At 43.5% G+C, this 14,085-nt stretch overlaps 1 protein-coding gene across 1 annotated transcript in view; it reads left to right on the top strand.

Annotated features, from left to right (window-relative positions):
• The window catches only part of ltbp1 (latent transforming growth factor beta binding protein 1), a gene marked incomplete at its 3' end in the record, with an annotated part of 174,087 nt that overhangs the window by 43,933 nt on the left and 116,069 nt on the right, over window positions 1–14,085 (top strand). The window contains exons 6-7 of the mRNA XM_071546423.1: window positions 2,226–2,368; window positions 12,994–13,161. Of these exons, the coding sequence (XP_071402524.1) occupies window positions 2,226–2,368; window positions 12,994–13,161 (311 nt within the window). The remainder of the gene's footprint in view (window positions 1–2,225; window positions 2,369–12,993; window positions 13,162–14,085) is intronic.

Below are 14,085 nucleotides of genomic sequence, written 5' to 3'. Positions count from 1 at the left end.
CGTATTAATCCCCTAAAAACTTGATGTATTTCTTTAAGGGAGGGAGGAAAGGACTTGAAGAGGAGATGACAAAAAAAGGGGTCAACTAGCAGCTTTTGTCAACTCTCTTCCCACTCACTCTCTTCACTCTCACTCATGTACAGTATAGTGAGACAAATATGTGTGTGCGCGTGTGTGTAGATTTGTACAATCCCCCTTCGTGCACACACACCAGCTTCAGAAAGCCTCTTAGCCATATTGCTGCAATAAGACTGAATTGAAATGCACTGTTTTTGCCTTTTCATCTGGGCCTTGGCTAACTGGAGGATTTTTCTTGGCCCTGCGCTCCTGAGTCTCCCTCTAGACGGAGAACAATCGGCCCACGGAGCTCTCAGATAAGCGCCAGTGTCTCCAGTGTTGTGTCACTCTACCCCCCCCCCCGACTCCCTTAAACCATTTATCAACGGCTCTCAACGCCACCCATATTGTTGCGCTGTCCTCTCTCTCTTTCTCTCTCTGGAAGGAAAAGTGTTTTACTACTTATTTTTGTCCTCTTTTGCCAGTGACCCAAACGTGTCTCTGTGGTTTTCAGTGTGGCGGCTGACAATTTAATAATAATAATACATTTTATTTGTATAGCACCTTTCATACAAGAAATGCAGCTCAACGTGCTTTACAACAAAGAAATGACTTGCACCAAGTGCTTCACATAAAACTTTATAATAATAGTGAAAATAAGATAAAGATGAGAATAGAATACATAGAATGCATCTTCACATCAAAATAGACATAGAATGAGCATAAAACAGGGATAGAATGCCATAATTAATGTAAAATAAGATGGAGAATAAAACCCACTTGATAATAATAGTAAAAATAAGATAAAAATTAGGAATGCATAACATAAGATGGAAAATAAAACCCACTCAATAATAATAATAAAAATAAAGTTAAAAAATACAGTACATAGAATGCATAAAATCAAGTAAAATACAACATTTTAAAAGAAGTGCAGCAGTGCGTAAGTGTGAAGCAAAGTGCAAAAAAGAGTTTCAGGCCTGTATCAGGAAAGTCAGAGCTAGTTAAAGGCTAAAGTGAAGAGATAAGTTTTTAGCTTTCTTTTAAAAATATTTAGCGAGCTGGCTTCCCTGATATCTATAGGTAGTGTGTTCCAGAGCTTTGGGGCATAATTGACAATGGCTGCATCCCCGATTTTCTTATGGCTGTTGCTGGGAACCTCCAATAAACCAGCAGCTGATGATCGCAGTGTTCTTGAAGGCAAGTAGTGAAAAGGGAGTTAGCAATGTAGCTTGGTCCTAGCCCATTAAGGGCTTTGTCTATGTATGTAATTTGATACGGTCATGCAGTATAAACTTGCTTAGTGCAGTAGACAGGTTTTCACTCCAACCGAACACGTTGATTTCACTGGTTGGAATGAAAACCTGCAGACTCTTGCAGGTTTTAAAAAGCAACTTTTTTGTGATGAACCTTTTCAAAGCACATTACAAGTGCAAAGAAGACAAAGTGTGGTTTCCCAGTCCTATTTTTTTAAATGGGCAGTCTCTCTGGCCAGCCTGTGCCTCGCCAGTGCTGGGGGCTCGAGGAGAGTCGCACAAGCTCAGATGGGTCCATGAGTCCACCGACTTTCAAAGGTTACTTTTAAACAAAATTGCGCTTTTGGGTGATTATTTTTGGGATATGTTAGTGTTTTGTATGTCCGCAACAGTGCCATCTTGAATCCGTGGGGCTAGCTTATGTGTTAGCATGGAGCATGGACCCACAACAATCTACCGGGGACACATGGATGATGTTGACCTATGTTTTCATCACTTATAGCCTGGGTAGGCAACTTTGGAGAAATTAGCAAGAATTTGAAAGTATACAACAACAAAAAAAAATCCCTATCTATGCCCGTCAGTTGCGATGGGCAAACTTAATAAATTACAAATCTGTGCAAAACACAGCTCTGCTAGCTCAGCTTTAACAGCTAAATCAGTGAGACAATTTTCCAAAAACCTGGTATATTTGTATGTATAATTGCATTGTGGCTACTTAAAGTTACTCCACTGACGCTTTGTTTCAAATGCACTATCAGTATGTACAGTTACAAATGAGTGTATTGTTTTTTTTTACTATTTCTTCTGTTCTGGTGATTGCATTTATGTGACTATTTGCATTTATTGTAAGATGCTTTTAAGAGCATTCACTAAATGCCTAAAATGTAAATGTGTTCTTTTCCCCTCCAGGATCCGACCCATGCCCATGCACCCGGGTCAGAGCCAGCAGTATGTTATCAAGCCCAAATATTACCACACACACACCCAGACCCACGTCCAGCCCCAACCTGAGAGGCCAATCCCCCTGACAGTGGGACACAACCCCATCCATGGTGAGTAGATCACGCTACAAATACGACTCTCCTACTCTCAGAGATACAATCCGGGATTTATTTGACCCTCTACATTTTGGATTTATTCATATGTTATTGAAGAGTTGGAATTTCAAGTGGAAAATGCACTTCTTAACCCTGGCATAGCTCAAAATATAGGTCCATTAAGCTTTCACACATTTTCAATCCATCTATCAAAAGTTCAGGTGCAAGAACTTACTGAGACAAAGAAAAATAAATTAAAGTATGTACAAAATGAAAAAAGAAATGATACAGTATGAAATAAGTACAAAAAATCCCCCCCAAAAAACACTATACTTCACCCACCCTCTTATCAGTTGAAACACTGGTGAAGCAAGTTCTGGAATGAAATGGTTGAGAGCATTTCAAATTTGAGCTTGTTTTCAAGGTCAGTCAGTCAGTCATCTGTCGCTTCGTGAGATGGCCTCTAGAGGGTGTCTTTGACTGCAAGATGCAGTGTTTCCCATACAGAGGCACAAAATCAAAAGTTGGTCAGTGTATAGAAATTGATCTAAATTGATCTCTAATGCGACTGATGTGGACATCACCTCATGTTTGCCATTTGGCGATGCACAGACCAGTACACCAGCAACACTGTGATCCAACAGAGTCGCCCGGTGTGAAAACGAAAATGAAACTTGACATTCCACAATTTGCTCGAAACTCGCCTGCGTTTGTAACAGGATTTGTAAACAGTAACCTGATAATCCGTCTTCTGCTGTCCTACAAACTTTAATGGTAGGTAACATTATTACCTTGTGGTATTTAAGTTACAGCATGGGAAAGAAGTTTCTCATGGGCACCTCTGCTGACCAAAAATGGCTTGTTAGTATTGAGAGCACTTCTCATTGAAACCAAAGGGTACCATTAACTGCAAGATAGCTCATTCACTTGTACTGGTTTCAATAGGAATGCTTTTCAGTCAACTGAAAATCCTATGCAGAAACTTTGCACACTGTGAAATTCATGGTGAAACCTGGTGAAAAAAAATAACAGAATTTTTTTTTGAAATGTCAAAGGTTTTTTTTTACTGAATTAGGGCCCTGGTGTGTGTTTTCAGGAAGAGTTTCTCTACTGGATGCCAAGCAAAGCTATGACAGTTATTAGGACTGCACCAAAAGTAAAACTAAACTCAGTTGAAAATCAGAATTCCTGTTGGCAAATGAGGTTCTATTTATTAAGTGATGATTTTGTTCATCTGAAGGCATTCCTTTCATGGCAAGCAAAGTCCCAAACGTGTTAAATATGTTCCAAAAACGCCAAAAATGACTTTAAGAAGTGTTTTTTTTGGCTCAGTATTAAGATTTGTGAGCTTTCCTGGACATGGTAAAGTGAGTGGATGGAGGAAGACAGAAGCCAGATGCAACAGTAGAACTAGTGTTAGGATTTTGAGAGTCAAATGATAGTTGATACTTTGTGTCACTATTCAATATATTTTGATTTGACCATTGCCATGCCAAAAAAACCAAGTATCCAGTATTCCAAGGAACATCATCGCTGCAGGTAGAAACATCGTCTTCATGGGTAGAAATGTCATCAACATGGGTAGAAACATTATCATCACAGGTAGAAACATTATCATCACAGGTAGAAACGTCATCACAGCAGGTAGAAACGTTGTCTCCACGGGTGCAAGCATCTTCGCCATGGGTAGAAACGCCATCACCGCAGGTAGAAACGGTGTGTCTGTGGGTAGAATCGCCGCCTCCGTGGAAAGGAACATTATCGCTGCAGGTAGAAATGTTGTCTTCATGGGTAGAAACGCCATCTCTGTGGAAAGAGACATCATTGATGCAGGTAGAAACGCCGTCGCCGCAGGTAGAAACGTCATCAACATGGGTAGAAACGACATCGCTGCAGATAGAAACGTCATCACTTTGGGTAGAAACATCGTTGCTGTGAGCAGAAATGTCATCACTTCTGGTAGAAATGTCAGTGCTGCTGGCGGAAACCTCGTTAACTGCAGGTTGCCATGTTAGTTTTTGATGCCACCTCACCACCTACTCGCCGGCTTTGCCAAAAATGAGACGTGGACAGTATGCAGACAACCAGAACGCATACCAAGTGTAAATGAGGTCCAAACTCTCCCTTGAAAACCATGCTAAAGAAATGACTTTAGGTGGGTTAGCAGCTCCTTAAAGCAGGGTGAGGACACCCACATGTATTCAAGCCAATAGAGAACTTACTGTTGATTCTGGGAAGGTCTCTGATAGACTCTCTCTCTCTCTCTCTCTCTCTCTCTCTCACTGTGAGCAGCGACATTAGCCAGTGTTCAGGATCCAAGTAAGCCAATTACATCAGAGGCGGCTTGTTATTTCAGGGCTGCTGGATTGATCCCCGCCAACCATTAATCACTGCCAAATGGACATGGTTGCACCCGCTCTACTTTGGGCCGGCCTGTCATTATTTTAGATCAGTGGGCTGGGCGGCACCCTGTTTCTCACGTTACGTACGGAAGCCAGGCCGATTTCAGCGCTATGCCACAGCCTGACGACCTCCCCCCAGACCCCCACCCCCCTCCACCCTCCCCCCAAAATCTTCTCCAACATACACATACCTACATTTATGTACACACACACACACATACATACACACACCCACACACACCTCCCAAAGGAATGGCTGCTGCTATATGCTCATGTCAACAGAGTCAAATAATAACACACACCGTGGTCTAATTGGGGAAACTAATTGGGTGTGTTTGTGGTGGTGGGAGATGTCGAGGTTTGTTATTATTATACGGAACTACTTCCCGGTAACAGAGAGAATCAAACTGATTCAACATCTGAAGATTCAATTACAGAATGGTAATTGTGGTGATACTCAGATAACACATGAAAATAAGTGAATAGTAGCTTTGTGCTAGTTTCAAGCTTGCCACCTGTTTTGTATGCGAAGCTGATCAATATAACGCCTTAAAGTATCAAATCTTAGTATATCAATTGTACATTCAGATTTCCAATAATTCCCAACATCTAGGCTAAGCTGATGACATCACACAAATGACAAAAATGAAGACCCAAGGCAACCTGCTTAGGCATACAAATGATTTTAGTCTCAGAGGGGGTTAATTTTGAAGTGCGTGACACATTGCACCCCTCCCAAAAAAAGCATCAACAAAATCTCTCTCTCGCATGCACACATACACAGCTCCCCTTGAATGTCTCTCCACAATTTTTTCAAACCTAATCGGCACGAAAGTGGCTCACTTGCGCACAATACTACGGATGGATAGTACAGATGAATTACTGACCTCCTCTGTCTGCCCGCCATAGTCCATTATTCCTAGCCTGGTGAGACCATCCTGATCACGTGACCTCACATTCTGTTTCGCTCCACGGATCAGTCTGAACTTATAGCCGCCCACATCGATTTCCTGAAATTACATTGTAACCGGGCCAATCAGGGACTGTGTCGTAGTTGATGACGTGAAATACAGGCCACCGCTGGCAAAACAGTAATGGCGTCTCCCGAAGCAACGAGCGGTAACGTTAACGTTATTTTTTTGGTGTTACACAAAATGCCTTTTATTCGACTGTTCTCTTTGCAAAGACGGCAAAAATCTTTCACTTCTGTAGAAGACATAGCTTGTTTAATCCTTGCTAACGTTACCGTGTTTATCCCGTGTATCCACTGAACAGCGCACTGTGATGGCGTCACATGTTTTGTTACGCTGCTTAACTGAAGCAGTTTGTCTGTCAAGGCAAGTACTCCCGCCCACTGAAATCGATGTGGGCGGCTAGAAGTCCAGACTGATCCGTGGAGCGAAACAGAATGTGAGGTCACGTGATCAGGATGGTCTTACCAGGCTAGGAATAATGGACTTTGGCATTAACTAACCCTTAATTAACAGTTAACTAATGTATCTGGTAATCATTTACTAATGGTGTTCATGTTAACTAAGGTATTAATTTATACATTATTTAATAGTCATCTTTATAAACTATTAAATAATGTATAAATTAATACCTTAGTTAACATGAACACCATTAGTAAATTAAACATTAGTTAACTGTTAATTAAGGGTTAGTTAATGCTTATTAAGCATTAACCAACCCTTATTAAGCATTAACTAACCATTACTAAGCATTAACTAACCCTTAACTTAGTGTATCCTTATTGTGTTACCTTCCCACTTGTAGCTGAAAAAGCTCAAATCAATACTATCAATACTAGCCTTTGGCCAAAGCGGAGTGATGCATGCAGTAGGAATATGGGCCCTGATTGGGGGCAAAGACAAACGACCTACACCAAACCCAACCCATCAACCTAATACATCACAAGCACACCACTATAAGTGGCTCGCTTAAAAAAAAGAAAAAAAAGATGTTGGCATGAAGACGAGTGGTTTCTCCCATAAGAACATATGTCACATTTTGGCTATCAGTTGCCTGTAGTTAGATTTTGTTCTGCATGTTAAAACCATTCAATCTTTGTTTTCTTCACTTTGTTTACCTTGACAATTGATAAAAAAGCGGGTAATTGTTCCTCATGGGCATACACACACACACACACACACACACACACACACACGAGCACACAAACACGCCACATCGCATCTGCTCTAACGCTGTAAGGGTGTGGAGAGAATGTGGAGCTTGAAGTTGGGCAGCAATCGGATTTGTTCAAATTGCAGCCCCAGCGGTAATGGCATAAAGACTTAAGCATTGCCTGCTGCGCGGGGCTGTCGAAAATGAATTATTAGTCTCATTTTCTGAGGGCAATTTCAGATAAAGGCGGGGAGTGTGAGAGAGAGAGAGAGAGAGCTAGAGAAGGAAGAGAGGGAATAAAATGACAGAGCAAAGGCGATAAACTGTGTCATCCAGGGGAGAGCCCCTCAATTGCTGGAACAACAAGTGCCTCAAATGGATATGAATGGGGGGTGGGGGGGGGGGTTGTCTGGAGTGGAGCTACTGAATACCTGTTATCTGCTCCCCCGTTTAAGGCTCTCATCTACTCAATAGCCGTGCCACAGAAGACATATTATCTCCCATTTACAGCGTACGGTGGAACCCGGCAGTTAAATGGCTTCTGAAACACAAAGCCATGAATAGACCGCCACCAGCGGCCGGGAGGCTGGTTGGGTCGGAGGCTTTCAATTTATTACCTCCCCTTTTCGTGATATGTATTTATAGTCGTGCACCCGATTCGCCATATTTCCCCATAAACTGCTCAGTTTCCCCATTGGCATTTTTAGAATAGAATAGATCAACAACAGACAGAATTCACCAGCTTTTGGTTGGTGGTTGTGGCTAGTCACAATTTCAAGGCCTGATTCCAACGTCAGATTTGTATGCGTCTATGAATAAATATTTTTTTTTCCAATAATTTGTAGACTAAAATTTGAGTGGTTCTACCTCTGTCCACACAAGACAGACACTAGGTTAGTAATGGAAAGGTCAGCAGACACAACGGTGTTGACGGTTGTCTATGGATGCACTAGTGTAAGTCTAAAGCAGACCTAGACCTGGCCACAGTGACTCACAGCTATACCAATAAAGTCCTTAGCTCACCTTGATTCAGCCAGCAGGTTGTAGCCACCAGAGAAACTGCCAGACTGCCAGGTGGAGAAGAAAGAGGGACAGAGACAGATAGGGAGGAGAGAGAGGAATCAAGGTAGCAGGGGTGTCAATTCACTAAAAACCCTAACCTATGGAAAAGTCTTTGTATCTTATATAATTGGCCCGCAAATCTTCCAAACCCTTCATGTCTACTAAATTTCTGGGGGAAAAGTATGTCGATGACTGATGACTGACAAGATATTATTATGTGGTCAGTGCCTTCCAAGTAGATTTCTAGGCAATTTGCTCGATCTTTCCTCCCCATTATAATTATAAAAACTGCCAGATACAATTTTGGACACCTTACCATACCCAACTGACGCCTATGCAAGGTAGCAAGGATAGAAAAGGATTGCAAAGATGACCCGTTGCAAAGATGTGAGAGGCACTGAACACTGAAGGCGACTAGTAAGCATTTGGCAGACGATGAAATGTACAGGAAGAGTTGACCAAGTCGAACCCCTTAGGTTTACATGATGTGGAAGTTCAACATCAACCCAAACAAGCGCGCAGACAAGATTTCACAATATGTTAAAACAGCTTTGGAAAAATTGTGAACTGGTATCAGAAAGATTTAGGTCCGATTTCGCGAAACGATGCAGGTAGCAGCCATGGCGGGTTACGGACATCTCACCTTTCATTTTGGCTCTATATTTACACAGGCTTTCAATGTTGGTGCAGGCCATCGTATTAACACCTATTCACTGTCAAAATGTTAGGGTGAAGAAAACACCTGGGAGAGCACAGAGTGAAATCTTTGGCCAAAGTTGAAGCTGACCCACGCTGTCTTGTGAAACACTTACAGTAGAGTTGTGTCCCTGCAAATAGCACTTCGGGCCTGAGCCTAAATTACCGAGGATGTCACTGTTGGTTTTAGCCCAGCGTGCACTTGGCGCTCCGCTTGGTGTGAGTAGCAGACATGTTTGCACTCCTAAATCAGGAAGCCCGCAGCCTTTCTGTCAGCCCTGTCCCACGCGACAGACAGCCTGTCAGCAGCTAGCTATGGTGCCACATCTGGAAAAGCCATTCTTCGTCTCTCCTCGGCTGGCCCTCAGCCCTCCCGCACTGACTAAACACCCCCAGGCAAAAGTTAGCACTCTCAGGCCCAGATTCACTAAAAAATTTGCGCAAAGGCAATCACGGTCTATATCATCAAAATGACCAGAATGCCATGCTAATCACTGACTGTGTGCAATGAATGGAAAGCATGCCAAATAGCATTGGTCAAAAAATAAAGCCTCTTTGTGCCTGTCATGGTCATGCACATGTAAATTATATGTACATCTCACTACTTTGCCCACATAATACTTACTTGTAGGCGAGGCATGCAAATTGAGATTGTGCCCAATTCACTAACACTTCACAGTACCAACTCCCCCAAATTATTGTAGCACATCTAAGATCCTTTGAAAGGTGGTGTAAAGAATCTGACAATGAGTTTGTCCATTCAGAATGGCTGTTATCATTGCTAGACACAGACATCATTGCCAGCAAGTCAGGCAAGTAAGGGAGAGGGTTTTCAGAAAATCAGATCAGATCAGATCAGGGAATGCTCCAATTATAAAGGGGCTTTTGGTGCATCAGGGTGCCAGCCTTGGATTAGTTTTAAAGCTGAAGCTCGCATTTTGTGCTTACAATTAGTGATGAAGTGGGTATTTGCCTGTGCAGTGCACTTTTCGAAGGCAAAAAAAAATAATCTGCTAAATTGGGCAAAAATTGTGCTTTTTGCTCAAGCAACTGAAAAAAAAAATGCACAAGTTGTTGTTGCGATGCAATCTTAGTGAATCTGGACCTCAGTTTCTGTACTGAGACCTGTCGTGGCCTCTGTTGCCTCTGTACATTTACTCCCTTGCAGGGATCACATGAACCTCAGGTAGTCCACTGGAAAGCCCCAGAGAGAAAGAAATTACCCACCTGTCTTCTATACTTCTGCTGTCATCCCTCCTCCTCTCCCTTCCTTCCAGCCTGAATGAATCTCAGTCGTCCTCCCATGACTAGCTATATCATCTCTCGACGTTTTCCTCCTCCAAGTTGATTGATGTCTGTGTTGTGTCTGAGATGCTCTCCTGACTCCCTCTCCATATGTTCGACACAACTGAAGAAATCTGCCAGCACCGTACAAATGATCTGGCACTCTCGTGGAGGCGAAGAAGTGAGGATGGAGGCAGAAGGGAGGTTTTTGAGGGTCCAGGCATGTTTTATCATTGTTGTGGCCAGGGAGTTGCTGCTCACAGCCATGTCAAAGTAGTTAAGGGTCGTGTAGAACATGGTGCTGGGGGAGGAGCTGTCTGAAAACAATACATTCCTCTCCAGATCTCCATGTGGTTTGAAGTTGAGACATTTTTCAAGGCGCTTTTCTCCCCTGCTGCACATATCTATGCCACCTGTCAGCAATCATATTCATACTCATTGGGGAAAACAGCCGTGAAAACCCAACTCAAAACTTTCAGACCGATTGGATCCTATGTGACACTCCCAATGCTAGGCCTAAAAGACGTCAGTATTTTAAAAAATATTGGGATCTGATTTAAGACTTGTAGGGAGTGCAAAAACTCAAGGCTGCAAAACACCTGAAGGTCGAGGCGAAACTTCTTCTGTCTTTCCCTAGAGAGAGAAAGAACTGCTTTTTCAGGTCACATTGAAAATGAGGTGAGAGACAGAAACTGCCATAAGACAGAGAGGCGGAATGATGTGAGAGGTGATGTCTAAGAAGTGACATTGGGCTGGTGTGGAGAGTTTGAAAACCGCCTGGACGGTGTGTTGTCCCAGTATAGCCAACACCTTAAGCCCCAGTGGGATACATTTTTGCTGAGGTAAAAGAATGCAGAAGTTGTCAGCAGGCAAGAAGCAGTTGGTCCAGAACTCGATGGACCTCTACCAAGATTCACAAGCTGAGTGGAGCCTATTATGTCTACAGCAGCAGTTCTAAAACTGGGGTTGGGTGACCTCCAGGGGTCCTTGATGGGGTTCCAGGGGGTCCCCAGCGAAATGAGGAATAGTTTTTATTCATTATACATTATCATTAGAATGATCCCAAATAGGAAATGTATAAGAATGAAGAATGTTCTAATCATAGCTTTCACTCTCACCACTAGTGTCTCGCCACATACAGTGTAGACCAGTGATTCTCAACCTTTTTCATATCATGGACCCCTAACTTAGTCCACATTAGGACCACGGTCCCCCATTTGATGAGATTTTGTCTCTCAGACCTAAATCTGAGAATATTTTTATTGTTAGATATGATTTTGTCCAGAATTCCATGACTATCTGTATTGTAGGTAGAGAGATAACAGTGAAACTATGGTCAAAACAGTCATTCTTCTACATTCTATAATTGCGTTAACTTTTTATAAATGAAATGATGCTGAAGTTTAACAATTCATCAATTTGCTGGGGACCCCCTGGTGGTCCCCGGACCCCATGTTGAGAACCTCTGGTGTAGACAGTTATACAATTCAATACTAAGTCAACAACTTGGACAAAATCTTATCAAAGGTCCTTGACATGAAAATGTTTGAGAACCCCTGGTCTACAGGACCTTAAAAATGGAGGTTGTGAAAGAAGTAAGACCCCTCGCTTTCCCCATCAAGAGTTCTGCTGCCAGACTCTTTTCCCTGTTTATTTCTCTTTGGAAATGGTCTTCCCTCCAAAGCCAATTGAGCAAACCATGTTTAAACTTGTTTTCGAAATCTTGGATGTCTATATATAATCCTGGCAGCATTCTTGAAACCAACTGTCTATTGGCATTTGGCTTTTAACCACTACATCATATTACGTCCCCCTTTAATCTTCATCTTTTTGCACCTTATAGCAAATATTTAGGCAGCCGGAGCTTCTAATGCAGTGGTTTTCCTGCCTCTCAGGTTTAGAAAACATCCCTCTCGCTGCTTGAGTTAGCTCCATGCGTCTCCACTCTGTCTGGTGTGAACAGCTGACGGCCGCAGACAAAGCGTTGAACACTGGAGACTGGGGTTTTTGGGGGGAGGGGGGGGGGGTGGGGGGGGGGCGGCTTGGACCTGACAGGGGGATGCCAAGAACCACTGGGAGGGAGTAGAGGGAGGGGAGGACATTGAAAGATCCAGGAGAGTTGACAATTTGAGCAGGGGATGGAGTGAATGAGAGGGGAAAGCAAAGGGGATCCGAGGAGAGGTCGAAAAAGAATTTATGTTGTAGGTAGAAAGAGGGAAAGTTTAGAGTAGTTCGAGATGGGATGCGGTAGCCCTGGGAGAGTTTGTGGTCCACACTCCTCTCTCATTCCTCCTGTCTCTCTCTCTCTCTCTGTCTGTACTGAGGGCTGGGTTTGGTGGGGAGGGAGGGGAAGAAGACTGGGCGGACGGGTAGACGGGTAGATAGGGTAAGCTTTTCTCTTGGAGTGCTTCTATGGGCAGCTGTGACTTCGTCCTGATCTCGGTGTTGACACACAGCAAAAGGATTTCTGGAGCCCTTCCTTCTTTGTTTTAGGTGCCAAGGTCCCTGAGGATAGTTTGGTGGAAGTCAAGAGTAAAAGAGAAAAGACGGAGGCAGAAAGTGAGAAAGAAAAGCCGAAGAAGAAAGAGAGAGCAGGCACAGAGGCTGAAGCTGCCATGCCCACTGTTTGTCCGTTTTGGAATAAAGCGTGGCATTGTGATATGCCAATACCCACCTCTCCGAGACTTTTGATGAAGAATTGGAGTACATCCCAGAGTTTTGTTTGCTGAGTTCTCTCTCTCTCTCCCAGCATTTTTTTTCTTCCCTCTGTCCCTGCTCATGTTTCAGAGACGCCACCGGATTTAGGAGCAGTGGGAGTGAAGGAGAAACAGATAGAGAGGGGGCCACTGGAAGTATACGAGTACAGGGAGGAGAGACATCACAAGATTTGCAAAAAACGAAAATTACATAGCGGCACCTTTTCGGCATTGTTTTGACTGGAGCCTCAACAGTTCTTTGCGACAAGCTCGAACTTCAAAGTGATTTACCTTTTACCAATGGATCTAAGACTAATTAAACTCTGTCTGCTCTCCCTCCCCCTCCTCTTGGTTTGCACTATGGTTCGACTCGCAGTGGGCAACCATACAGGAAGGATCAAGGTGGTCTTCACACCCACTATCTGCAAAGTAACCTGCATGGGAGGCAGATGCCACAACAACTGTGAGCGGGGCAACACCACCACCATCATCAGCGAGAATGGCCATGCGACGGACACCCTCACAGCACCCAACTTCAGAGTAGGTGAGTGATCTTAGTTAGTTGCTCTCCTCCTCTTTGCTTGTATCTCACTTCCTCATCCTGTATCCCCTTCTACTGTATGCAGGATCTGTGACTGATTGTTCACACTGCGTGCAACTTGATCGGGTTGATGGGTTACTCTGTTCTGACCGATTGTGGGCAGTGCGAGAGGCTGCATTTGCATGCATGTTGTGGTCTGCAGCTACAAAGTTCTGAACAGGCAAATCATGTATTTTTCGCTGCTTTGGTACAGACTTTCATAATGTTACTAGCATTCCTAGAAGATAAAAAGAAAAAAAACTCAATAAAACTAGAAGGGCACTCGGAGAGCGCAGACCTCCGCCAAGGTTAATGCTGTTATTGCTTGTTCGTGAGTTGGATCCGGATCCACTCCAAAATTTAATGGGTTCTTCCTTGGCCCATGCTACACCCTTCCACAATCGGAAGGGTGTAGCATGGGCCAGTAGTTTTTCCGTAATCCTGCTAACAGACAAACAAACAGACAAACAAACAAACAAGCAGCACCAAAAACATAACCTCCTTGGCGGAGGTAATAATAACTTCAGAGCTTACCATCCACCCCACTGATGGATGCAGCCGTTCTCCGAGCATTGTTTTTGAGATGTTTATTCCTGTAGTCTTTCAAATAGAAGTTCTAAAGAACTGGGAAGCCAGACGGTGGGAACTCTGGCTGTCAATGGCCCATGACTGTGAAAAGTACAATCGTGGCCAACTTTTCTCGGCCGACAAGCTTGTTGACCTTTCACACATTGGTTCACTCTCCCTGGTCGCTCAACTCGGAGCATATCTATGTTCCCAGGGTCCTATGTTCCCAGGGTCCTATGTTGCCAGGGTCCTATGTTCCCCAGATTTATATGGCACATAATGGGAACATGACAAAGGGTCCTATGTTCCCAGGGTCCTATG

The sequence above is a fragment of the Centroberyx affinis genome, unplaced genomic scaffold (assembly GCF_046629955.1).
Source record: "Centroberyx affinis isolate AG114_WGS23_722 - 3 ecotype Tasmania unplaced genomic scaffold, CSIRO-AGI_Caff_v1 ptg005267l_1, whole genome shotgun sequence".
In the NCBI taxonomy this organism is placed as follows: Eukaryota; Metazoa; Chordata; class Actinopteri; order Beryciformes; family Berycidae; genus Centroberyx; species Centroberyx affinis.
The sequence above is the reverse complement of the archived record's forward strand: the minus strand, read 5'-3'. Positions and strand labels throughout refer to the sequence as shown.